The 26,644-nt window shown below is 54.8% G+C and overlaps 1 protein-coding gene across 1 annotated transcript in view; it reads right to left on the bottom strand.

Moving 5' to 3' along the window:
- Positions 1 to 1,264: 1,264 nt before the first annotated feature.
- The window catches only part of TEAD4 (TEA domain transcription factor 4), a 28,925-nt gene continuing 3,545 nt past the window's right edge, over positions 1,265 to 26,644 (bottom strand). Inside the window, exons 2-11 of the mRNA XM_040978965.1 lie at positions 19,038 to 19,102; positions 18,554 to 18,616; positions 14,668 to 14,796; positions 13,714 to 13,757; positions 13,168 to 13,223; positions 10,988 to 11,127; positions 9,926 to 10,099; positions 2,903 to 3,043; positions 1,470 to 1,622; positions 1,265 to 1,396 (exon numbers count right to left, since the gene is read on the bottom strand). Of these exons, the coding sequence (XP_040834899.1) occupies positions 1,283 to 1,396; positions 1,470 to 1,622; positions 2,903 to 3,043; positions 9,926 to 10,099; positions 10,988 to 11,127; positions 13,168 to 13,223; positions 13,714 to 13,757; positions 14,668 to 14,796; positions 18,554 to 18,616; positions 19,038 to 19,102 (1,079 nt within the window). The 3' untranslated portion in view covers positions 1,265 to 1,282. The remainder of the gene's footprint in view (positions 1,397 to 1,469; positions 1,623 to 2,902; positions 3,044 to 9,925; positions 10,100 to 10,987; positions 11,128 to 13,167; positions 13,224 to 13,713; positions 13,758 to 14,667; positions 14,797 to 18,553; positions 18,617 to 19,037; positions 19,103 to 26,644) is intronic.

Raw genomic sequence — 26,644 nt, 5'->3', positions numbered from 1 at the left:
GACCCTCCTCAGCCTCCTTCTGATGGAAGCACACTGACAGCTCGCCTCCCACCACCACCACTCCCCATCCCGTCACTCCCATCCATGCACGCATAACTGCATCAAAGCTCGGCTCATTCCCATGTAGCAACTGTCCACTCGGATCGACTAGTTAGCAAATCCCCGCTGGTTGTTGGACCAGTATCTAACAACCCAGCATGAACATGCGCTTGGCAGAACACTGGCCACCGCGCACGCGCGCGCACACACACACACACACACACACAGAGACACACACACGAGGTAGGTTTTGATAAAGAGGCCTGTTTTTTCCAGATGGGGAAACTGAGGCATGGTGAAAATAAGTTAACATCTCCCAAGATCACACAGCTTGTCGGTAGCTGGTCTGGCTCTGAGAGCCCTTACTCCCACTTGGTGAAAATACCTCCCCAGTGCTGACTTACTAAAAAAAAATATATATTCATTTTCATATTCCCATCACATATATCTTGAGGCACAGAACACCCCCTACATGGCCTGTGGCTTAAATTTCTGTTTAGCTCTGGTACTGGCAGAGAATACTAGAGCCAGCAGGGGGCGGCAGTGAGCCAGCTCCGGCCCACTAAGGGTGGGGAGGGTGTGCTCAGCAAAACACAAAGCCAGCCAGTGTCAGCAGTCAGCTTCCTCCTCTGCCCCCCTTGGCACACCTGGGGCTGGGGGTACATGAGACCACACCTCCCACCTCTAGCCATGGCTGTGGGGCTGGCAGCGAAGGAAGCCCAGTGGAGATGGAATAGAAACCACCCAGCGTGCTCTGACCTTGCTCCCTTCCAACAAGCGTCGCCCATGGGGCACGGATGCCTTCATGCACACGAGGCTGTGGGCACACGGCCTGTGCATGCATGGCTCCATCTTCAGGGGCCTCCCAGTGTGGCTGGCAACACCAGGACAGGGGCTGGTGGGCAGCAGAGCAGCCATCCCACAGGAGCTTCGGCATTGGGCCATGTCCCTGGCTGAATCCACTGGCAGCGCTGGCTTCAGAAGTGCCCAGGGTAGGGGCATCTCTGGGGGCCACTTCCGGTCTGCCCCAAGTCCCTCCCAAGGCTCATGCAGGCCAGACCAGTTCCTCTGAAAATACACAAGACTGTGGATTTATTGGGGGTTGGGCACTGCAGGCTGAGGCACAGTTTGTGGCTGGGGCAAGAAGAGTCACCGGTCGGGGCGGTTCCAATTTCCCTTAGCACTTCGGGAGGCTGTCCGTGCAGGGGCCCTCCCCGCCACCACGCGCCCTGTTCCCCAAGTCTCATTCTTTCACCAGCCGGTAGATATGGTGTTGGGCCCCATGCTCGCTGGCCGACACCTCGAAGACGTAGGCGATGCACAGCAGGGTCTCCTGCGTGTCCCTGTTGGTGACCACCTGCAGGCGAGACACAGCTGAGGCACAGATCGGCCCCCTGGCCCCCGGCCGGCCCCCGCGGCGCCCCACGCACCTGCAGGATGGTGAAGTTCTCCAGCACGCTGTTCATCATGTGCTTCTCGGGCAGGTGCTTGAGCTTGTGGATGAAGTTGATCATGTACTCACAGAGCGGCGAGCGGTGGATGCGGTACGAGTAGTGGCCGTTCTCGTAGTGGGCGTACTCCGTCTGCAGGGGCAAGCCAGGGAGGACAGCAGGACCTCAGGACCCCTTCCTCCCTCTGTCCAGCTCCGACTCCACCGAGACGCTCCACAACCTGCTAAGGAGGAGGAGGCTGCCTTCCCAGGCAGAGTGGGTGCGTGTCTAACAGAACTCTCTCCTCTGTGGTGACAGGCAAGATGCCAGGGACTGGAAAGGGACATGGGCTGGCTGCCACAGACGGCAACGGGACAGAGGCCTTGCAGCCCTGGCCACACACTAGGATGACACCTGCGATTCCTGTGGACTCTGGTGGGACGCGCACACACACCTGCGCATACACACCGGTGACATCTGAATCTGACTGGTAGGTTGCCTCACCGCCAACCTTCTGACTGCCAACACTACACTCCAGTGTGCTGCAGCTGCGTCATGAGGATGACTACTCGTGGCTCCACAAGGATTTTGGACACATTAAGCCCCTGCCTGCAAGGTCTGCCTTTCACACCAGCACTGGTTCGGGTCCCGGCTGCTCCACTTTCAATCTGGCCTCCTGCTAGTGACAAGTGTTTGACCCCTTGGAAGAAGCTGCTGGCTTCAGCATGGCTAAACCCCGACGGTCTGGCCAGCGAACCAGTAGATGCAGATCTGTCTCCTCCTCTGCAATGTCATCAAAATCATTTTTTAAAAGGTCATGTTGTTAAAACTATATATAGGTGTTTTTTCCCCCCAAATGTGCAATCTTTTATCCCAGGCCACAAGCAAGAAGCTGCATGGGAAGCGGGAAGTGGGGCTGCTGAGATTAGAAACTGTACCCATATGGGATCCCGGAGTGTTTAAGGCGAGGACTTTAGCTGCTATGCTACTGCGCTGGGCCCCGAGAGTTTTTTAAAGTGCCCTTGTAAGTAGAGTCTATTACATGGAGTCCACCCTGGGGACGGAGAGAAGTGAGGGGGGATGGTGTCAGGGTCAGCTCCCCGGGGAAGGAAGAAGCCCCTTCCTAGGAACTCAGCCGGGAGTTCGGCTGGCATGCAGTTGTGTCTGACAGTGGGCGGGTGCACACAGAGAGCCGGGGTCACCCAGAAAGACTGACTGCCTCCATTCAGGCGAGAAGGAGAGGGCAGGGCGGGCCGAGCAAGCCAGCTGGGTGCACAGGGTCACAGGCCGCATGGGGTTAGAGCCCGTTTGTCCCCTTGCTGCCTGTTAAGACAGTAAGTAACAGCAAGGACAACCCGCCCCCAGTTTGGATAAATGGAGGATTTCATCCCAACTTCCGCCTCCCCCAGCCCCCTTGGGCGGCGGACTCCTACCTCGACCTTCTCCACCACCTGCTTGCCGAAAGAGCAGACCTTGGTGGAGCAGGTGATAATCATGTTCTCGGGGCTCTCGTACTGGCTGGAGACCCCGTAGAAGGAGCTGCCTTCGTCCTCGAGGTTGGTGTTGAGGTCTGCCTGGAGAGGAACACGGGCAAGCCAAACCAGAGGTCAGTTCTGACGACAGAGCGTCAGCAGAGGGATGGGGGCCATGGGACCGACCCCCGGGGTCACCCTGCAAGTTCCTGGTGGATGTGTGTGTGTGTGTGTGTGTGTGTGTGTGTGTGAAGAAACCAGAAATGTTTTACCCAGGTCCAGATGGGGTAATAATATCACAGGGCATTGCCCAAACCACATTAAAAGAGAGGTATTCTACCTGCTCAGATACGAGTAGACCAGCAGGTGGGGGAAATGGTGTTTTTTTTTTAAGATTTATTTATTTTTATTGCAAAGTCAGGCATATACAGAGAGGAGGCGAGACAGAGAGGAAGGATCTTCCGTCCGATGATTCACTCCCCAAGTGACCGCAACGGCCGGTGCTGAGCAGATCCGAAGCCAGGAGCCAGGAGCTCTTCCGGGTCTCCCACACAGGTGCAGGGTCCCAAAGCTTTGGGCCATCCTCAACTGCTTTCCCAGGCCACATGCAGGGAGCTGGATGGGAAGCGGGGCCGCCAGGATTAGAACTGGCGCCCATATGGGATTCTGGTGCATTTAAGGTGAGGACTTTAGCTGCTAGGCCACCGTGCTGGGCCTTAAACTGCAAATATTTAAGTACATCAGGGACCAGTGCCATGGCTCAACAGCCTAATCCTCCACCCTGAGGTGCCAGCTTCCTAGATCGGCATAGGTTCCAGCTGCTCTGTTTCTGACTCAGCTTCCTGCTTGTAGTCTGGGAAAACAGCAGAGGATGGCCAAAAGCCTTGGGACCCTGCATCATGAGCTGCCTCCCACACAGGTACAAAGTTGCAGCCAGGAACCAGAGCTGGAAATCCAACCCCAGCGGTCCACTGCACCTTAGCCACTGGGCTAGCCAGACCTCACCCTTATTCTTCTGTTTCTGTCTCAGCTTCTGGATTCGACTCCAATGGTAGCATTCGCTCTCCTGACTCCCCTGGTAGGTCCCCTCTCTGCCCACAAGTGACACACCCCAAGCCAACAGCTCCGTTATTGCCTCCAGCAGGGGATGCTGAGACCACCCCAGACCACTCAAGGGTCCCCAGAAGGCAGGTTCCCCACACATACACTGAGCCAAGGAAACACACAAGTCGATGAAAAAGACCTATTCGTAGGGGGCAGGAATCTGCCCCCAGCCCACACGAGCACAGTCCATGAACCGAGCACAGTCCATGAACGTAGCCAATCTCCGGCCTGACTACGGTTGGACACCGCGTTCCGGGCAGAGACACTGGAAATCCCAGACCCCTAACAATTCTTTGTATGAGCACTAGGGGGCGCTCAGCTATTTCCTCTGCCTTATGGGAAAGTTCAAGAGCCAAAGCTGAATCCACTACTCTGACTACCGACAGGGCTAGCAACTAAAGCAGGTTCCAGAACAGGATGAAGACATCTCACGAAGAGAGAGAGAAAAAAAAAAAAAAAAAAAAAAAAACGCTCTTTTCCTGTAGAAACAGACAGCACAGAGTGTTCCTTGCTGGCCTTAAGGAGGCCACACCAGGAAGAAAGAAGGCAAAGAATGACAGCAGTCAGGGAGCAGGGCTGACATTGTGAAACAAAGTAGCACTGTGCCTGGAACAGCCTCCTCTGCCACCTCCACTGCCACCTCCACGCTGACCCCACCAGGGCCAGGGCACCTGTGCATGCTGGCACGCTGACCCCACCAGGGCCAGGGCACCTGTGCGTGCTGGCACGCTGACCCCACCGGGGCCAGGGCACCTGTGCGTGCTGGCAGAGTGGCTCAGAACCAGACACACGTACCTGGGTTCAACTCCCAGCTCCTGACTCCAGCTACCTGCCAAAGGGGATCTTGGGAGGCAGAGGTGATGGCTCAACTACTCAGGGCTCTGTCACCCACGGGGGTAGACCTGGACTGAGTCCCTGGCTCTGAGCCCTGGCCTAGTCCAGCCACCTGGTGCTAGCCAAGCCTTAAATGGGAGTTCTCTGATAATGTTGTTTTTTTTTTTTTAATTTGTTTTATTTTTTAAAAGATTCATTTTATTTTTATTGGAAAGACAGATTTACAGAGAGGAAGAGAGACAGAGAAAGAGATCTTCCGTCTGCTGGTTCACTTCCCAAGTGGCTGCAACAGCTGCAGCTGAGCTGATCCAAAGCCAGGAGCCAGGAGTTTTTTCTGGGTCCCCCACGTGGGTGCAAGGGCCATCTTTGACTGCTTTCCCAGGCCACAGGCAGGGAACTGGACAGGAAGCAGGGCTGATGGGATTAGAACTGGTGCCCATGTGGGATCCCGGTGCATGCAAGATGAGGACTCCAGCCGCTAAGCTACCATGCCGGGCCCTCTAATACAGTTTTTTTTTTTTTTATTATTTAAAGATTTATTTTTATTATTTTTCATTGGAAAGGCGGATATACACAGAGGAGAAACAGAGAGGAAGATCTTCCGTCCGATGATTCACTCCCCAAGTGAGCGCAACGGGCCGATACTATGCCGATCCGAAGCCAGGAGCCTCTTCAGGGTCTCCCACGCGGGTGCAGGGTCCCAAAGCTTTGGGCCGTCCTCAACTGCTTTCCCAGGCCACAGGCAGGGAGCTGGAAGGGAAGCGGGGCTGCCGGGATTAGAACCGGCGCCCATATGGGATCCCGGGCGTGCAAGGCGAGGACTTAACCACTTGCGCCACCGCGCCGGGCCCCCTCTAATACAGTTTTAACGATGATTTTAAAAGAATTATTTTATCTAGGTGAAAAGCAGAGTGACCGAGAGGGACAGACAGAGATCTTTTCACCCCCTTGGTCACTCTGTAACCTATACCTGGAAAAAAAAAAAAAGACAGCAGGAAGTCCAGCCACCTGGAAGGGCCAGTGTTGGACATGGGGTTGGACTCACAGCCTGTGGCCCCTGGCGACCCTTGGTTAGTGCCAGGCCCCTGTACTCTCTGCCACCTCTCCCTGTCGTGTCCTTAATGATTCTGAAGTCCATTCTAAACAACACATCCATGAAACTAAGGGCTCTCTTTTTTCTGATATATATATATGTAACATTTATATTATTTCCATATATATTGTTTCACATTATATGGGAATAATGATTTAACTGCTAGTTATCCTGCACCATGACAGGTCAGCCACGCACACCTCCCAGGCTCAACAAGGCAGCAGCTGCTTCTGCCCCCTTCTCAATGGGACGTCCCCTGGGGGTGAGAACTAGACTCAGGGCTGGTGGGGTGGCTCGGTAGGGTAAGCTGCTGCCTTCAGTGCAGGCTGCCATACTAGAGAGTGGATGTGAGTCCTGGCTACCTCGCTTCCAATCCAATTTCCTGCTAATGTGCCTGGAAAAGTAGCAGAAGATGAACCAAGTACTTGGGCCCCTGCCACCCATGTGGGAGATCCGAGCGGAGTTTTAACCTCCTGGCTTTGGTCAGGACACTGTGGTCATTAGGAAAGCGACTCAGAGCATGGAAGATCTATCTCTGTCCTTATCTCTATCACCCTTCCTTTAATAAATCTTAGGAGGAAAAAAGTAGTTCAGCAAATACCACACACACAAAAAAGTTTTAAATGTTGCACCCAGCTAATCAGCCTCTCAACTCTGGGTGGCGCTGGTGTGAGGGGCACACACCCTGGGTCACAAGGCAGGAACCCACTTGCCCCAGGAGGCCTCACATGGCAGGCAGCTGGGGCCCCAAACTCCACCACTCTGTTTTCTGTCATCACCTCCCCTTCACTTGGCCCTCAGACAGATCTCTCAGTCACTGTTTATCCAGCCCTAGCCCAGCTTAGCTAGGGGCGGTGGGGACCCCTAAAGGGGAGGAGGTGTTCCAGTGAAGGGAGGAGGGAAGGAAAAGGAAATAAGAGGGAGGGAGGGAGAGGTCAAAGTTAATCCAAGAACCTGCCCTAGGCTATACCGCATACTTCTAGAAGAAGCTGACCTGACAACCCACCCAGAGTGACTCAGGCCTCGCATCCCTCCACCCCCACCGCCTGCCCTCTGTGGGCCCCTGGGCCCCTTGCTCCCCTCCCCTCCCCTCCTGGCGCACCCTATTCATAGCTGTGCGTGTGGGTGGGCGGCTCACAGGCGGTGCCTGAAACAGGTGTGGGGGATCTGGTGACTGACAGATGAGCCGAGACAGCCGCAGCCCCGGCTGTGGGGGCTCGGAGGGGGCTTGGGTGTGTTGTCATGTGCCTGGGAGAAGTGTCAGGGCCAGCTCTGGAGGAAGGCTGCAATGCAGTCCTGGGCTCTGCTCCGCCTTCTCTGAGCCCCCCAGAGCAAGGACACCCTTCCTGCAGGCAGAAGCCATTGCCGGAAGCTTGTCCCAATCCCGCCAGCAAGAACTCCAGGGCAGGAGGGGACCTCAACATCCCCCTCCCCCTCCTCTCCTGCTATCCTATGGCCCGTGGGGGAGCTGGGGCTGAGAAAACAGCCAGCCAGGAAAAGCACCGTTTCCTGGCCAGAACAGTTTTCCTTCCTACTTGTGTGTGGCCAAGTTCACACCAGCTAATGGCAGGGATAGGCGCAACCAGGCCTGAGTGGGTTCAGATGCCTGTCGAGCCCAACCAAGCCTCAGCCATCTGCGAAGGCCCAGAACTGACCCAAAGTCTGCCGGCTTGCACAAACCCCATCACTCATCTCTGTCTTCTCCAGGTTCCTGTTCTCCCCACAACAAACCAGGCACTAGAAAGACACACCGGCCAGTTGCCAATGTGTCCCGGCCACAGACATGCCCTGGGCTCTGATTCCACCTGCCCTTACCCACCCACACTGCCAGAGCGTTCCCCCTTCGCTGCCAACCCCTCGAGACCAAGCTGACTAAAGCTGACTTTTCAGCTCCAGACCCGGGGGTGGGGCCTCCTGGAAGGCCCAGCAGGCCGATTCTTGCCCCAGGATCCTGAGATTCTGTGACCTCATCCCAAGGGGTGAGATAATGCCCCCATTTTCTAGAAGGAAAAGGTTGGGGCTTAGAAAATGCAAAAAAGCCAGCCCATCTGCCTTGATGGCAGAACCATGCCTGCCCTCCACGCTACCTCTCTCCATGACGGGAGACCACCCAGACTCCAGGAGCCTGAAGGGAGTTGGGGCGGGGGTCGCTTGATGGATGATTCCCAGACGCTCTGCCACACAGGCTAGTTTCCTGTGACGGTTCTAAGCACACACTCTGCGTCCAGCTGCTGGGGCTGGCCCTGCTCACCTGCAGCCAGCTGTCCAGCCAGCCTGTGCTTTGCTTTCCCCTGGGCCACCTCCCAGCAGGTACAGCAGGGCAGGGATGACCACTGGCAAGAGGCTTACTCAGAGGCAGGCCCTTGCTGACTCCATGCCTGGACTAGGGTGGAAACGAAGAAGGTATCTAAGAGAATATCGAATATGACTAACCACCATATTAAGGCGGAAATACTGAAAAGGGGCCCCAAATACGTCCTCTGTCCCTCCAGGGCAAGCACTTCCTGCCACTGCCTACCAGTCTCTCCCGTGTGACCAGATTGGCTGAGCCGGGGCTGCAGGTAAACCCCAACTGGTCTCTCCCAGAGGCACCTGCTGAGAGCAGGTGAAGCCCGCGGAGGCTAATGGGGAGGAGCGAGCTCCAGGGCAGGTGTGGCCTTCCACTTGGAGCAGGGCCTGGTCATGCCAGTGATCACCTCAGCAGAGCCAACTTGGGCTGCCACCCCCATGCCCAGGGCAGGAAGGGAAGTGAGGGTTGGAGGCAGGCGAAGCAAAGCGGAAGTCGGATGGTTGAAGTCCTTCCTAAAAGCCCGCAGGCTAACATCCTGTCCCATCCATCACGTCCTGATGCCAAGCGCCTGGCTGGGGTCCTGAGGAAGCACCCACTCTGGCCTGGACTCCAGCACAGGGGGCTTCTCTCTCTCTTCAAAGATTTATTATCTATTTAACTTGAAAGTCAGAGTTCCAAAGAGAGAGAGAAACAAACATCTTCCATCCGCTGTTTACTCCCCAAATGGCCTCAATGGCCAGAGCTGGGCCAGTCTAAAGCCAGGAGCTTGGAGCGTCTTCTGGGTCTCCCATGTAAGTGCAGGGTCCCAAGGCTTTGGGCTGTCCTCGACTGCTTTCCCAGGACACAAGCAGGGAGCTGGATGGGAAGTGCGGCTGCCAGGATTAGAACCAGCGCCCATATGGGATCCCGGTGCGTGCAAGGTGAGGCCTTTAGCCACTAGGCTATCACGCCGGGTCCTAGATTCTCTCACTTTGATGTTCTGTCTTTCAATTAATAAATGATTCTTTAAATAAATCAATCCTACTTAAGAAAGAACATAAAACTTGGTTCTCATTTCGTATCCTTAAGAAAGACTAAAGAAAAATACTAACCATCAAATAATGTCAGGATGGAATCAAAGAGCATGAAGGGGCTCTTGGAAACAACTAAAATTTCGCTGTCAAAAATTTCAATAGAAGGTTTGGCAGAGACACTGCCATTAATCTATGTATTGATTAATTTGCTCATTTGAACAGTACAGCAGCACGGAGCTCTTCCACATACTAGCTCCATTCCCTAAATGCCTACCCGCGGTCCAACTTGCACTCTGCCAGGAGAGCAGGCAGAGCACAAAAATGAGCACCTGTAAGACAGGGGTGTTGGCTGGGTGGTCTGTCCTAACTTCATTCCTTGGAGAGGAGCTTTCTGGGACCAGCTTTGTCTATCTCAGCATCTCCTGCACATCCTTTTCCTTAAAGCCCCTCTCCTGCCTATGCTTGGTAACGTCCTTACCCAGCAGCAAAGGTCCCCCCAGTAGTCCAGCAGCTTCCACCACTGAGGGCCATTCTGTACCAGCTCCTCTCCCCGTTCCCAGGCCCTCCCTATGGCAAGGCCTACTATTCTCCTGCTGTCCCAGTCACAGATGCCCCGAGAGTAGGATGGGACAGGTTATCCAAGGTCTTACCCAGAACTTCACCAGGAAAAAGGCATTGGAGGGTCCCCGTTCAAAGAGCTCCTTGAGGCCTCCCTTCTTCTCTGGGAATTTGTCGTAGATCTGGCGGATGTCCACGGCTTCGAGGTAGGGGTCACTGTAGCTCGGGCTTGACTGGCCGATGTGCACGAACAGGTGCTTGTTGTACTGTGGAGAGGATAGTGGGCTGAGGGAGCCGAGGGAAGCCAAAAGGCAGACCCCAAAGGAGCTTGGGGCTGGAGCACACCCACCTCCCGGGCCCTAGTTTCCCCACTGGTAAAGCAGACAGCAAGGTCTCCTTTTCACTATATTGAGTGACAGCTTGTCTGATTGATGGACTCTTTGGCTAAAATGTACATCTGGGGATGGGTGTTTAACACAGTGGTTAATAGCTGCCACTTGCACACCCCACACTGTGCTGCCTGATCTCCAGTCCCAGCTCTACTTCCCATCCAGCTTCCTGCCACCAACGTGGGAGAGACCCAGATGGAGTTCCTGGCTCCCAGCTTCAGCCTGGTCCAGCCTTAGCTACTGGGAAAGCATTTGAGGAGTGAACCAGCAGGTGGGAACGTTCTCTCTCCCTCACATTGGTGAAAGTTGAAAGATGCTGGAGTGTGTTGGTCTGTGCCCGCTGCTAGGCAGCTTCTTCCTGGCACTCCTCTGACCTTGGTAGGTGCTGCAGGTCACCCAGGTCAGCAGAGGCGGACAAGCCCACAGGATGCAGACCAGACACGGAAGGCTTCTTGGCTTCCTGTCTGCCCCCTCAAGAGTAGGGAAAGGATGGGCCAGTGTGCAAGGGCAATAATGGTGTCTGTGGGCTGAGGGCAGGGTGGGTAGGTGGGATGGGGACAGAGCCTCAAGGGCAAGAGGGACAATGAAGAGGCATGGGAAGAGGAAGGGAGAGGCAGAAGGGTCCACAGGTTTGGGAGAGAGCAGGGAACCTCGATGAGAGCCCAAAGTGGGCTGGGGCAGAAGAGGAGGAGGAAGAGGAATAGGAATAGGAAGAGGAATAGGAGGCGTTGTGGGAGCAGGTGCTTCCAGAGTGTGAGGAGCTACCGTGTCCGCATCCTGCCGCTGCTCCAGGAAGGCTGAGAACTCCAACATCCACAGCTTGGAGCTGGCCACGGTGCGGCCCTGCCACGGGGGTGCGGACGGCGCTGAGGGCGACGGCGTGGGTCCTGCAGGAGACTCAAACCCTGCACACAGAGGGAGGAGCATATGGAATCTGTCAACAGGTGCCCTCCCTGCCCACCCCTTCTGTGTCAACCCAGGGCCCCCTTGCCCTGCAGAGTCTTGCAGGCCAGGGGAATTTCCATCCTAGGCAGGGTGGTAGAAGCAATGTTGCGCATGGGCATGCCTGGCAGGGGAGGGACAGAGCTGATGGAACCCAGGTCTCTGCACGGAACTACATTCCAGGGAGACTGCATCTGGCAGAGGGATTGGGTGATAAGGGGCACAGCGACTAGGTTAGGCTCCTCTCTGAGCTACTTGTAGTCCATGCAGGCACAGGCTCTCAGAAGGGGTGGCTTGTAAGGAGCCGTAAGTTACAAGTGAGTGAGGAGCATGAAGACTGGGAATGGGCACTGCAAGCAGAGGCAAGTTTGCAGGGCTGGAAGATAGCTAGAAACGCATGACCTGGTAGGACTGGAGAAAGGGGCAGGAATAAGGCTGAACAGACAGCTGTGTGTCACGCCCAAAGGATGGATTTGATCCTGAGACTCGGGAAAGTGACTGCAGGGCCTAAAGAGGAAAGACTCAGCTCTGGGCCGAGGTTTGGGCACATGAGAATGGAGCATGGTCCCTGGTGGTTTTCAAAATGAAAAGTTGAGGAGTGACAAGAAGGGGTCAAAGGAAAAGATGTGAATGGAAGTGATGGTGGCCCATTTTCCTATAGGAGAAATCCGGGGAACGGTGGTGCCCTGTGCAGCAGCACACAACTCAAGAGCATGTAGGGGAGACAGAGAAGGGCTGGCTGGGCAGAGGGTGTTGTTGGACATAGCAGCTGGTGCTCAGTGCATTTGCCGAGTCATTCATTCATTCATTTGTTGAACCGCTGCTTACTGTGGAACCGCTATGTACCGCGCATAGAGATGATGCACAATCGGCTCCAGGCATGAGCAGTTTGAGACAAAGGCAAGCCTGCAGCAGGTGTGTGTGTGTGTGTGGAGGGGGGTGTATGCACGGAGTGCAGGTAGGTAGGCAACACAAACTGTGGCCTGGAGGCAGGTAAGAAGTGGAACCCAGAAAGATTGGAGGGAGCAGAGAAAGTCGGGGCACCCAGACAAGTCCTCCTGCAGAGAGAGGGACCCTGAAAGTACCAGGCAGCCCCCAAAGCACTGCAAGCTGGCAAACAACACAGCAAGATGGAGGTTTTGGAGAACCACAAAGTGATGAGAGAGCCAGGGAGGCAGAAGAGGCTGCTGCCGCCCCTCTGGGCAGGCACTAGGAGGGCCGAGTGCATCAGCGCACAGCGAGAGGTGAAGAGGGACGAGATAGGGCAGACTAGACCCAACTCAGTGACTTGCTCCCATGGGGAGATGACAGGAAGTAGCAATGAGGGACTTGGGCAGATAGCAGGGCTGCAGGGGTCAGACCCAAGCCAGGGAGAGGATCCCACCTGTCCTATATGGTGGAAGGTGGCCTGGGAACCTCATGAGAAACAGACCTGGATGTGCTCACTTCAGCAGCACATACACTAAAATTGAAACAGGCCACCCAGGACACGACCAGGTCACCCACAGCAAAAAGAGGGACCCTGCACCTGCCCAGCTGGCCGACTCTGTGCACTGGCCCCAATCATGTGCCAGGCCTCCTCTACTCCTCCTCTCTGCCAAGAGTGTTCTCAGCCAGAAAGCTGGCCACTCTGGGGGCCACCCATTTCAGAAGAGTGGATAAGAGTGGGTACTAAGAGGGGGTCATCCCAAGAGCTAAGGTACATGAGGCACACAGGCAGGTCATAGGTCAGGACACAGGCATTGCACTTCAACAAGTAACCCCCCTGCCAATTACTAGGGCTGCTGGGGAACAGAACAGTGTTCAAGGCCACGCAAGGCACACAGGAGAGCATGCTAAGGACATGGAATGGGGTATCCTGGGAGTCTGAGACGTCTGGTCTCACAACAAGGCAGCATCTAAGAGGGACATGCAGATGGCTAAGCTGTTGAGGAGCCTGGGACCCGAGACAGGAGGTACAGGGGTGTGATGTGGAAGGGAGCAACCATGCACTGCCCACCCACCTGGCAGAGTTAGTGAAGGCTGGACAGGGTAGGGCTGTTGAGAGAAGGGTTTCACACTGTGGAGAGAGGAGGAGGAAGTTAGCTGTGGTCAGCCAGTTGCCCCGGAGCCACCCTCAGTGCGATTGGCCGTGGTGGTCCGGCCGCCAGTGGCCTTGCTGGGCTTTGGCCTCCCCCATCCTCCCAGCCAACTCCCTGATCTGCAGAAGCAGTACATCTGTCAGGAAAGCCAGCCTTCCTGCTTTCCCTCCCTCCTGGGCCACGGCTCTGACTTCTGGCCCTCCTTCCCTCTTTGACTCCAAGCTCTGGCCCTGCCCACACCCTGGGCAGCCTGAGGTTTCAATAAATGCCACCCCAGGCTCTGGACTTTGTAGCTAAGCCATGTGTTGCCCGAGAGCAGGAAGGCCAGTCAGTCCCTGGGTTCTAATGCTGTCTGGAAAGGCTGACTCCAGACAGTGGCTCCTTCCCACCTAGGAAGCCAGGTTCCAAGTTTATGGGTTCAAGGTCAGTTTGGAGAGCGGCTTGTAGCAGATGGCAGGCAATACTTACTCATGGGACGTTCCGGCTTGGCCTGGCAAAGCTCCCTGCCAAAACTGGGGGAGGATAAAAAGTGCAGAGTCAGCAGAGCACTGAGCACACGTGGGAAGTGTGCACATGGTGGAGACAGAGCAAGGGCCTGGGCTGGGAGTGAGGCTGTGTGTTTGAACCAGCGGGAGCTAGGGAGGAAAGCGAATGTCCTTGTTTAGTTAACGCCAACAGGCTCCAGCAGACTCCCCAAACATGTTTTGGTGGTTGCAGGGTGGCGGCGGGGGGGGGGTAGGGAGGAAGAACTCTAGGCTCTAGAAGGCTGCCAGGAAGAACAGCTGGTTCGGAGTTATTGCATGCTACATCCCACCTCCCTAAGTTCACAATGGAGAAGGACGCTCCAGGCTGTGCTGACTCTTAGGATCAAGGATCCCAGAGACGCTTATTGGTTGCAGCAGCTTATGCTACATCGTCTAGAACTGGCACTGCTAGAATGCACTTAGGGCAGTGTGGTAAGAGATAAAGCCACAGAGCACAAGATCTGTTCCCCACAGACCTGGAACAGTGCTGCTGGCTTGGTTCATTTGAAGACCCATTTAGGGCTGGCATTGTGATGGAATGGATGAAGCTGATGCCTGCAGCGCTGGCATTCCCTTTGCGCACTGCTTCAAGTCCTGGCTGCTCTACTTCCAATCCAGCTCCCTGCTAACTTACCTAGGAAAGCAACAGAGGATGGCCCCAATGCTTGAGACCCTGCACCTACATGAGAAATCCAGAAAGAGCTCCTGGATCCTAGCTGTAGATTGGCTTAGCTCTGGCCATTGCGGCCACTTTGGTCCCTGGATCCTTATGCCTTCTTGCCCCTGGCTCTCCTACCCCATGGAGATGGATAGAGACACTCCTGGCTCTCTGCTAACGGGGTAGGAGAGAGAAGGCCAGGTCTGGTGTGGTTCCTTGGCTCAGAGCAGCCTCACTTACCCCTGAGACTGCTGGATAGCCCGGGCCCCGGGAAAGGGCCACTTTATTGTGGAAGGCTGTGGCCGAGATGATCTGGGCGGACGACATGGTAGCCATGCTCTGCAGGGCCTTGTCCTTAGCTGCCTGATCCTGGGGGAGACATTGGAAGGGAGGGCCTCAGCATGGGTCCCCTGTCAGGCTGCTGGGGGAGTCAGAGTGGAGAGGGGGAGGACCCAGCCTCAGAGACCCTGGGTTCAAGTCAGGTCATGCTATTCAGTTTCTCTGACTCTGAGCAAGTCACCTGGTTTTCCTGACCAGTTTCTTCACCTGTCAAACAAACACAATGCTTGCCCTGTCTATTTTGTCAGATTCTAAAGTGACTTGGAAGACCAGACCAAAACTCTCATGTCAACAGGGAGACAGGGGTCTTTACGTGTTTACCTATCTGCCACAGAGAGCCTGCTCAGCACCCAGTCCCTGGTGCAGGAAGAGCTGCCAGATGCCTGCTCCGGCAGACCACAGGGAGCACTTCCTGAACACACAGGCAGGCTGGAGCAAAAGCCCTGTCTCCTTTGGATGCCCCCAGCCCTGTGGGTGACCCCTGTGCCTAAGGCAGCCTGCAACTCCCTGACCTGGGTCAGAATGACAGCAGTCACTATCTGACTTCCCTGGGAGCTTGGGCCCTGAACTACCAAGTCCTTAGGAAAGTCACGATGTGGCACTGGGTGATAAGAACAAGGACTTTTTGTTCCTTTGATTAAGCCAGGGGTTCCCACCTTGAGCTGGCAAGCCCTGAAGGTCTTCAAAGCTCAGGAGACAGTATTTCCCCTATTTCAAAAATCCTAATGGGAATTAGAGCTTTGACCAAAATAAAACCACATGCACAGACTGGAGCAACAAAGTATGCATGTGAAGCTTTACTGGGACTAAACAGCTTGATTATGTCAACTTAGGCGCTCTGATTAGAAATCCTCTAGGATGAATCAGTTTAATGGGGGAAATAAGTGAACCATCATATAATACTTAATAGCAGGGGTGGGCATATGGCCCATTAGTTAAAATGTCAATGTCCCATATTAAAGTGCCTGGGTTCGATGCTATTCCTGAATCCAGTTTCCTGCTGACACAGACCCTGAAAGGCAGGGGGTGATGGGTCAGGAGCTGAAATACACATTGAGTTCCTGGATTCTGGCATTGGCCCTGCCTGTTGCAGGTATCTGGGGAATAAACTGGCAAATAAGTGCATGTGCTCTCTTTTTCTATCTTGGTCTCTCAAACAAAATATTAAAGCAGAGGCAGAAAGGTGAGCATGCGCTGCAACAGTTAAAATATGACTTGGGATGCCCACGTCACGGAGTGCCTGGGTTTAAGTCCTGGCTGCACTCCTGACTCCAGCAACCTGCTCATGCGCTCTGTAGCAGACCTCCACTGAGTTTCCAGCCCCCAGGCATGTGAGTGAAGCTCTGTCTCTTTGCTTTGCAAATGAACAAATGCTCTTTTCCAAAGGGGGAAAGTGGGAAACATTACAGGGAACCAAGTTAAAGAAGTGTGCTAACTAGGTGGATCTGCCTGGAGTGATACAGCAGCTAGGAGGCACTGAGCACACCAGGAGCGCTTGAGCAAGTACACAGGATAATTTCCACACTCAGAGGAGACTGGGTGCTCACCCAGTGTTCTGACATGTGGCTGCAGCATGGCAGCCTCTTCTCCCGGGCCTGTGGGCTGGCACGTGTGGCAGGCAACAGCCCACACTGTGTCTGTGCCCCACGAGCACTTTGAGTCCTATGGGGATAGAAGACCAATTTCAGGGTGAATCAGTGATGAGCAAGCCTGCTCATACTACGGTGTTGAAGACTTAATTCCTAAATCCTATGTTGCTAGTATTTGGGGTTAAGCCTGTGTGGGAAGTGGTTAGGGTTGTAATGGGGGGGGCGCCTCCTCCGAGATGGTACCTGTGCTTTACGAGAAAGAGGGAGAGGGGCCGGATCAGCACACTTGCTCTGTCTCAATACGTGATGCCCTCTGCTACACTATGCAGCCAGACTGGCCAGAAGAGCCATGCAAACCAAGAGAGTGGGGGAAGCCAGGAGGCTCCGACAGCGCCTGCACAGACTGTGGGGTCCGCTCTGTCTAGACACAGCAGGAAAGCAGAAGAGGGAAGTCCCCAGCCCCCTCCCCAGTACCCCCAGCACCTGGCTGTAAGGCCACCCCTGAGAGGCAGAAGGAGCTGGCAAGGAGGTGTGGCCCACCCAGGCACACGTGCACAACCAGGCCTCGCCCTCCAAAAACCAGGGAGAGCTTGCAGACCATAGCAACCAATAACTGCCACGTCAGAAAGCCGGAGAGCTCCAACCCCTTGGTGTCAGCAACCCCATGGCCCTTCCCGGATTCCCAATCTAAACAAATGACTGATTCAGGAAGCCATGACCTTGGCGGGTGGGGCCGGAGGAAGTGGCAGTGACATCAGGGGCACCGGAGCCAGGGAGTCGCCAAATTTTGTAGCTGGGTTGCTTTGGGGGCAGCGGAGGGGGTGGTGTGTGGGCAGAGGGATGGGGCAGACAGGGTCTTGTTTAGCCTGTCACTTCACAGAAGGAAACTGAATGGAGCCCGAGGTCTGTGTGCTGCCCTAGCACTCAAGGTCACAAGGTTAGGACCAGAGCTACAACCCCACATCACAACGTGAGGATTTCTACCTTACCTTGCCAAACATTCCCCAGCTTAGTTACTTCAGGACCCAGAGCCCTTACAAGTTGGACAGACTCCAAGCACACACATTCATGACAGTTTGCACATTTTCAGGCCCCTTGCTGCCCTGTTGAACAATCCACTCACTGAGAGCCGTCCTCAGGCCCCAGGAGAGGACCCATGGACGAGAACAGGTGTGACTCCCTGGCGTGAATCCAGGCCATACAGCCAGGTCTCCAAGGGAATTAAATGTCCCTTTGGACACAACACTGGGAAATGTGTCCTCTCGGTCACCTGCTGGGGTCCCAGGGAGCGAGAGAGGCAGACCACAGAGGGGACGTGAGGGACAAGCTGTGTTCTAGGGGTCCATGTGCCAGCCCGATGGAGGGAGGGAGCAACAGCTGCGGTCCAGCCAGCTGTCCCAGGCACAAAGGAGCGAGGTACAGATCACAGCGTGGGGGGTGGGGGGGGATGACAGGGGACAGCTGGGCTGAAGACGGCAGGAATGGAGCTGAGCGGCCAGTGGGTGCGGCTTCCCAGGACACACAAAGGTCTGTGGTTCCCACCTAGTCATGCTTGAGACCCAAATGTCAGGACCTCAGACGACTGGGGTGCAAATGCCATGGGGCACAGAAGCCCATCTCCTTACCAAGCCAGCTGCCCCGTGAGCAAACTGGGGGTGATATTCTGTTTAGCAAATAAAGCGAAAGGGGTTGCTTTGTCAACTCCTGCCTAGTCTAAGACTGCAACTGTTAGGTCTCCCTCCTGAGGGTCTCTGGAGGCTCTCATGAACACCCCATGATGGACGGACAGCTCACTCCCTCCTGGTGCTCAACACGAGGACCCTTGAGGCCTGACCCCTGGGAATCCTCTGTGAAAAGAGGCTCTGCACGACCAGGAGGACCCAGGAGGGAAAAGAACTGCCACTCCCAGGTCCGGAGGGTGATCTGGCTGTTTCACGGCATGTTGCCCCGTCAGAGTGGAAGCCAGGAGATGGGGCACAGAAGAGGGACTGTGTCTGGAGCCCGACAGTCACACTCAGGGTCCAGCAGTCAAACGGCAGACAGCAGCGAGCTCACAGACTGAACTTGGCCTTCCTCAACAGCAAGAGGCATGCTGGTCAGCGCACTGGCCGGCAGCCCCTGAACCCCTTCCCGTTATACAAGGAGCACCAACCTCCAGGGAGCTGGCCCTACCCACCCACCACCGCAGCTAGCCTTACCTTGAGCTTGGCCTGGATCTCACGGGCTTTGCGACGAGCCAGCACCTGGATGTGGCTGGAGACCTGCAGCAGGGAGAGAGGGCTCCTGTCCCGACCTCCCAGATAGCCCATGTTTCTGGCTGCCCTGACCCTTGGCCCTTCAACCCGCATCTGTGTATGGGCTAAACGAAATCAATGAAGGAATCAGTGGGTCCCATGATGGGGCTTCAGCCCTGCTTTGTCCCACCAACCCAGGGCTTGGCAGTGTTTCAAATACCCAATGCCAATATGTCTGTTGACCTGGAGAAGGTTGGGAAAGGGGGACCGATTCCCCAGAGGTGCAGGGCCTTCTAAGAGATGGCAGTGGAGACATGCACCAAAGATTACTCCTCAGAGCTGACCGCCCACCCTTGGCCCCAGTGACAATGTGCCTGCCCCCTCCCACCCCGGTAGCTGGGGCCTCAGCATTTGTCCCCAGGACCCACACCTTTCTCCCCAGGCCTACCTGCTTCCTGGTGCGGGTCTTCCCTGTTCGAAGCTTGATGTAGCGGGCAATCAGCTCATTCCGCCCTACAGAGACACCACAGCTTCTTAGCAGGGGGGAAAGCAGAGACGAGGTGAGCTTTATGAGCTGTTCTGTCTGTGGGCAGCAGTGACCATGGGAGCAAACTGCTGAGTGTCCCCATCTGGGCCTTTCGGGTCAAGTACCAAGAAACCCGGCTGGTCCCCACGTGCAGCCAACTGATGACTACTTAAACCAGTTCACAGGTAGTACGGAGCATCCCCCAGGGGCCCAGCCTATGTCCGCAGGATCGTGAAAAACTGTGAGAAGCCACCATAGTTTCTGTTCTCATAAATCAGACCACCACAAGAAGGTCCCTGCATTTGAAGTCATCCCTGGCTAGGGGTGACATGCACCCTAAGGAGGGTCCCAGCCTATGCTACAAACAGGGATAAGGTGTCCATTCAGGTGTGTGTGGGGGTCAGGTGACACTCAGACCATACAGCAGAACACTGGACCAGAGCAGAGGGCAGGCCAGTTTGAATGACAGAAGTCATCACCCCATGGTTCCACCATTACGGGTCAGTGGGTGTAGCACCTGCTTGCTCAGTCCTGCCGGGCCCGGAGCTGCCTGCTGTCCACAGAAGAAAGCTGCTGATGCAGGGGGCAGGTGAGACAAACAGGCAGCTGGCCATCTGGGCTGTAACTGGAGAGCCGGCCCCGCAGCTGACCTTTCTCCACTGCCAGGGCTGAATTAAGAGGCCATGTTGAAGAGGACTTGCTTGCCAAGGAGACTGGCTGGCCTGGGAAAAGCAGCCTGAGTCAGAGGAAGGAGGGAAGGGGCAGCAGACTTTGGGGGATACAGCCTGGGTGCCAAGTCCAACAAGATGTCTCTTCCCAAGGCTTCCCAAGGGAACACCTCAGGCTCCTTCAGTCTGCTCTCATCTAACCACCGGCACTCATGCTGCAGCCATAACACACATGAAGGTTGCAGGCAACACCAAGGTGATACCACCAGGGGTCACAGAGCTGAGAATGAATCACATAGGATCCTAATTAAGGGCCCGACACAATCGCATAATGGCTGAAGTCCTCGCCTTGAACGCACCAGGATCATATATGGGTGCTGGTTCTAATCCAGGTGGCCCCACTTCCCATCTTGCTCCCTGCTTGTGACCTGGGAAAACAGTCAAAGACAGTCCAAAGCCTTAGAACCCTGTACCCGCATGGGAGACCTGGAAGAAGCTCCTGCCTCCTGACTTCAGATTGGCTCAGCTCCGGCCATTGAGGCCATTTGGGGAGTGAATCAATGGACAGAAGATCTTTCTCTGTCTCTCCTCCTCTCTGTATATCTAACTTTGCAATAAATAAATAAATCGTTTTAAAACTTTTTTTTAGTAAAATAAAATTATATACATTTATAGGGTTCAATGTCATGCTCAGATGCATACACCACAATGAATGATCACATCAAGCAGTTAGCATAACTGCCACCTTCAACATGTATCATACTTTGTGGAGAGAACACTAGAAATTTACTGTGCAATTCTGAAAATACACTATACATTATTACTATAGACATATGCTGGTTGCCCCCTCCCAAAAAAACCCTTACTCTTCTTATTTCACGAAGCTCTGAGCTCTTTGGCCAACATCATCTCTCCAATCCACCCACCCCTAGCCTGTGGGAAGCCCTGAGCTCCTGTGAGCCCCAGCGTCTTGCTGGAGTACACTTGTACACTAGGCGCCTGGCCTACTTCCCCCGTCCTCTTCCTCCTCCTCTTAGCCCCTGCGCAGGTACTCTCACTCTGCTCACCAGAGGGGTGAATGCAGGGCAGAATCCCACCAACGAAGTGCTGAGCCATGGGTGCAGACTGCTTCCTTCCTGGCACCAAGGGGTCCTCCAGAGGTCAACCCAGCCATTCCACTGCCCCCAAGACAGCTGGCATCTAATCCGGGCTCCACCCACACAGAGAGGAACAGTGCAGTCTCCCTCACTCATGGCAAAACATTAACCATCACCAGCATTCACATGTGCTGGACACTGTACACCCTGCCCTTACAAGGCCCTGTATACACACCAATGTGCGGACAGCTCTAACTCCCTTTCAATTCTCTCAACAGCCTTCCGCGCCTGGTATTATCACCTCCATACTATGGACCAGGAGACTCAAGACAGAAGTCTGGAACTCCATCCAGGTCTCTCTCACACTGCTAGCAAGAGACCCCACAAGCACTTGGACCATCTCACACAGGGGAGTCAGCAAGGAGTTAGGTCAGAAGCAGAGCAGGAAGGACAAGAATCAGTGCTCTAATCCAGGATGCTGGCATCACAAGGTGTGGCTTAACCCACTGTGCCAGTTGGCTTCAGAATGTGTGTCCTTTATGACTTCATAACAGCTGCTTTGTCCCACAGAGAACCTGGCTGGGCAGAAGGTCTCCCTGCAAAGGCACCATTCTGCTTGTTCTCTTTGGATCAAACCCTTCAGTTCTTAGCGTCCCTTCAAAAAGAGTTTGGCCCTCACCTTTACCTAAGTCTTGGAGGGGAGCCACCTACTTGAACTTAGGAAGTGGCCCACATGTCTTCTTTCTCTTTCCTGAACAGGGACACACAGAGCTGGTGGTTGGATGCCAATGGACCCTGCCAGGATGCAGACACTGAGAGGCAGAGAGGAAGCAAGTAGAGGAGTGTGGGCCTGAGCATGGTCCCCTGAAGCTACAGTGAGGGCTGCCAAAGAGCCACAGCAGCAGAGAAACTTCGAGAAAATGCAAATGAGTCAGTGGGAAGGAAAAAAAGTCACAGCTCTGCCACTGGATTCCTAACCACAGCCCTTTCCCTTCTAGCGGCCAAGATCCCAGGCTGGGGAAGGTAGCAGGAGGCCAGCCTGGACATAGGGGAAGGCCAACTGGGGCAGCTGAGCATCACAGTGTGGCAGGTGGCCACGGGCAGCCCCCAGAGAGGGTCTGGGTGGGGCTGGGAAGGACACTGGGCCCATCTGTCAGAGGACAAGTGTCCTCAGCACAGGAGTTCACATCCATGACCCTACCCCACAGAGACTGTGGGGCAGCAAGGAAACTCGGACTCACCACAGGCTGCGGGTGGAACATTCCTGGGACAGGATCCGTGAGAAGATAACTCTGCTGTCTCCAAACCCTGTGGCCTCACGCCTCTGAGCAGCCAGCCGTGCCTCTCCTCAGCCACACATCCCCACAAGAACTGATACCCTCCACAAACTCACCTCCCACATGCTCACTCCCTCTCTGCACTCAGCGCTCTCCCAGGCCCTAAATGCACGAGACAACATCAAGTTAGCAGAGCGCCTGCCCCCTTAAGGCAGAAGGCCGGTGAGGTCAGCCCACACTGTTCCTGTGGTTCAGATCCTGGTGCAGGCATCGCTCTATGAGCGTTGAGGATTAACAAGGATGGAGTGTAGAGGTGATGAGCCTTCCCACCCAGGAGGAGAGCTGCACGCAGCATGGGATCTTCAGTTCTCGTAAGCCTCCCTGCAGGAGGAAGAGCCCTTTCAGTGAATCCCACATTGTATTCTTGCCAAGTTGGGGCCCCAGGAGAGGAGGCTGAGCCCATCTTAGTCCTGATGGCATGCGGGGGAGGTCCTCTCTGTGCAGAAACCAGCGGAAGCTACAAACCCCTGAGCTGGAAGGAGTAGACTCTTTGTGAAAAAAAATTCCAAAGCCTCTCAGAAAGATCTAAGCTGTGACCACCATTGTCCCTGGTGGTCTCTGAGGCTCCTAGGAAAATCTTAGCCAGGTTTCAAAGCCACTGCTCCCCCAAGGAGCTTGCCCTGTTCCCCTCCCAAGGAGATATGGGGGCACCTGTGTCTTCTCACAGTCCTTGGTTTGTCAGCTGAGGCCTTGCCATACTTCCTCACTAAACTAGGAGCTCCTGCAAGGCAGGAAGGTAAAGAGACTGGAATTCTTGTGCATTGCTTGCTGGTGGGAATGGAAAATGGGCATCAGGTATGAGAATTTTACACAGTTTTCACAGCAGTTAAGATGATATATGGAGGGTTGGTGCGATGGCACAGTGGTTTAGCCACTACCCATGATATTAGCAACCCATATGGACACTGGGTCAGGTCCCGGCTGCTCCACTTCTGATCCAGCTCCTTGTTAATGGCCTGGAAAAGCAGCAGAGGATGGCCCAAGTACTTGGATCCTACCATCCCCATGGGAAACCTTGATAAAGTTCCAAACAGTTGGCTTTGGCCTGGCCCAGCTATGGCTGTTGTCATTTGGGGAGTAAACAAATTGCTGGAAACTCTCTCTTTCTCTCAATTTGCCTATCAAATAAATAAATAAATAAAAGTTTTTAAAAATGATGTTTGGAACATGCTATCCTCTGAAAGAGCTCCCAGAGTTGAGGTTGGCCCTGCCCCTGAATCTAGCTTCCTGCTAACATATACCCTAGGAGACAGCAACGTTGGTTCAAGTTCTAGGATCCTGGTCACCCATTAAGGAGGAGAGAGGCTTGGATTGAGTTCTGCCTTCTGGTTTCTGTCTGGCTCAGTGCTAACTGCGGTGGGCTTTTGGGGAATGAATCAGCACTTGAAAGATCTCTTTCTGTTTTTCAAAGAAAATGAACAAAATAAACTAGGAAACATTGTCTAAGTGAAGACAGCACAGTTTGGGAAGATTAAATAACTTGCCCCAGGGCCAAGGCAGCTATCAGGGTGGAGCACAGAACAAACCAGAAGCAGGAAGTCAGGCTGCAGGCCACAGGGGAGCAAAGCAAAGGACGGTGGGCAGTCTGGAACAAGGTCCTGTCAAGGACATGGGGGCAGAAGCCCCAGTGAATTTGCTGACCTCCGTCCCTGCCTGCGCCTTGTCCCAAACACTGCTGAAGTCCCATCCCAAGCCTTACTCTCCTACCTGTGACTCATTCACAAAATGTCCCTTCCTCACCTTGGCCTGCACACTGTGGTTTGGATACTAGATTGGGTGTCTCCCAAAAAACCATGTGTCAAAGGCTTGGTCCCCAAAGTCTTATGTTGATCATAACAACACAGGAGAAATTTTCTGTGTCCAGTGTTTAGACCTGGGGCCCTGGGGAAAGGGAGGGCACTAGGGTGAGATTGGATTAGGTAGCCAGGGTGGAACCCTGGGATTGAATGCTAATGGCTTGTTTGCTAGATCCATTCATTTTCTTTCTTTTTTTTAACATTTTTTTTTTAAATTGCAAAGTCAGATATACAGAGAGGAGGAGAGACAGACAGGAAGATCTTTCATCTGATGATTCACTCCCGAAGTGAATGCAATGGCCGGAGCTGAGCTGATCCGAAGCCAGGAGTTCTTCTGGGTCTCCCATGTGGGTACAGAGTCCCAAGGCTTTGGACTGTCTTCGACTGATTTTCCAGGCCACAAGCAGGGAGCTGGATGGGAAGTGGGGCCACCTGGATTAGAACCGGTGCCCATACGGAATCCCAGCGCGTTCAAGGTAAGGACTTTAGCCACTAGGCCAGCATGCCAGGCCCCATTCATTTTCAAGGTAGTGCGAGAGAGGGAAAGATCTCCCATTTACTGGGCCACTCCCCAAATGGCCACAATAGCCAGGACCCAAGGCAGAAGCCTGGAGCTCCATCGGGAATCTGCATGGCTGGCAGAGGACCAACCCATGGGCCAGCTTAAGCTGCTTTCCTGGGCTCATAAACAGAGAGCTGCACTGGAAGCAAAGGAACTGGGACTCCAACCAGTGCTCAGGTAGGAGATGCCAGGGCCAACATCAGCCCCTCCTTGAAGGACAGACCTGGGCTCTTCTTGCCTGGTGATGTTCTGTACCGCCTGGGGACTCTACCAAGACCATCCTTACCAGATGCTGAGTCAATGGAGTCGCCTGATCTTGCGCTTTGAACCTTCAAAACCATGAGCCCATGGCTGCTACAAGCAGCTTGTTTCAACTATGTTGCTACAAAGTGACAAAGAGACTAAAACCCTTCTATAGCTATACCACCCTGGTGTATCTATAGAATGCACGTGGTCTGGGAAGCTAAGGAGGACTGGGCTGGTAGTACCTGGATGGGAAACCACCTGGAAATACCCAGTGCAGTGGGCCTTCGCCCTGCAGCATTTGGCCCTGACCCTCCAGCCCACACTCTGGCACTGACTGCCCCTCTGCCCCTCTGCCCAGTGTACCCATTCCCACCCCTCCCCTTCCAGCTCTGGCCATTCCTGAAAGTTGCCAGGGGGGCTCAGCGCCTTGGGGTAGGGGCTGAATTCACCATTGCTTGCCCAGCTGCTTCATGTTCCTCCAACCTATCCCCTTTCCTGGTTACAGGGAATAGGGACCACACAGCCCTCGGCCCCTACCTGACTCAGAGGGTGGGCATTTCATAGGTACTGCTGCCTGCTTATAGGACAGCAAGCCTGGGACCAGCATAAAGACTCCAAGTTGAAGGGCAAGCTCCAGGAAGGTGAGAGATAAAAAGGGAGGAGCAGAAAGAAACTGATGCAAAGGGGAACTCTAAGCCAGCCAGGCCCTCCAGGGAGCAGGAGATAAAATGAGATGGGATGATGTCAGGGACTGGCTGGCTGTAGCGGAAGACAAGACAGGAAGAAAAGTTACTCGCCTTCTCTATCCTACCACCTGCACATGGCACTCGGGTGGTCACCGTCACAGTGCCTGGGAGAGGGTCACACAGTGACAGGGGCAGAAAATGAAGGCAGCTGTGAGCAGAAGGTGACCATTTCCCTGGTCCCAGAAAGGTTAGAGGTGCTGGAGCAGAGGGGCCACAGCCAACAAGTGCAGGAGACTCGGCTCAGAAATAACAGGTGTTAATCTGCCACGCTGCTCTGCATGTCATCTGCATGTCTGCCTGGCGCTGGTCGAGGTGTCCGATTTGGGGTGTGCCATGTGGCCTGACCTGGGAGCAGGCCTAATCCAGTAAGCTTCCCAGATCCAGAAGGCTGCTCCGAGCCCCACACTGTGAGCCCACCAGGGAAGTGACTGGTGGCATCTGGCTGGTGGAGGAAAAGACCTGGGCTCCTGGTGCCACTGGCAGCCAGCTAGGAGCTGCAGACAGGACGGGAGGGTAAAGAGAGACGGTTAGGGCCAGACCCTTAGGGAAGCTGAGACGACAGGAGGTAAGCAGCCAGGAACGACAAGGCTTGAGTCAGCTGGGTGGCCTGTCCCTGCTGCTTGGCCTCCAGTGGCCCTGCCCACACACCAGGAGTGAGCTCAGAGCTATCTATACCCCGCAGTTGGACAGTGAGCTCTGCACAGAGCCCCTTCCATCCAAGGCCTGGCCTTGGCTCCCCTGGGGGCAGTGGTAAGAGGAGCTGGGATGAGGATAAGCCAGACTGGGGATCCTGGCAGGGCCTCACCTCCCAAGGCCAGGTGCTCCAAGGGCCGCATGAGTCATTAGCTCCACCCTGCAGCCCCCAGTGCCCCAGGCCCCAGGCTGGACGGAGCCTGACGCACCTGAGCCAGGGCCAGCCAGAGGTGGAGCGCAGGGGAGATGCTCAAGGTCACTCAGGGTCCAGCACAGCACCAGGCTCATTGGTGGGTGGGATGGTGGGGGACTGACACTATCCAAGATTTCTGAAGACCCTTAGCTACATCTGGAAGCAGAAATGGTAATTCCTCCCTCCCTGGA

This window comes from Ochotona curzoniae, unplaced genomic scaffold, assembly GCF_017591425.1.
Source record: "Ochotona curzoniae isolate NIBS_2020 unplaced genomic scaffold, NIBS_Ocur_1.0 contig_2927, whole genome shotgun sequence".
Taxonomy (NCBI): Eukaryota; Metazoa; Chordata; class Mammalia; order Lagomorpha; family Ochotonidae; genus Ochotona; species Ochotona curzoniae.
Note: the sequence above shows the minus strand (reverse complement) of the source record. Positions and strands in the feature narration are given on the sequence as shown.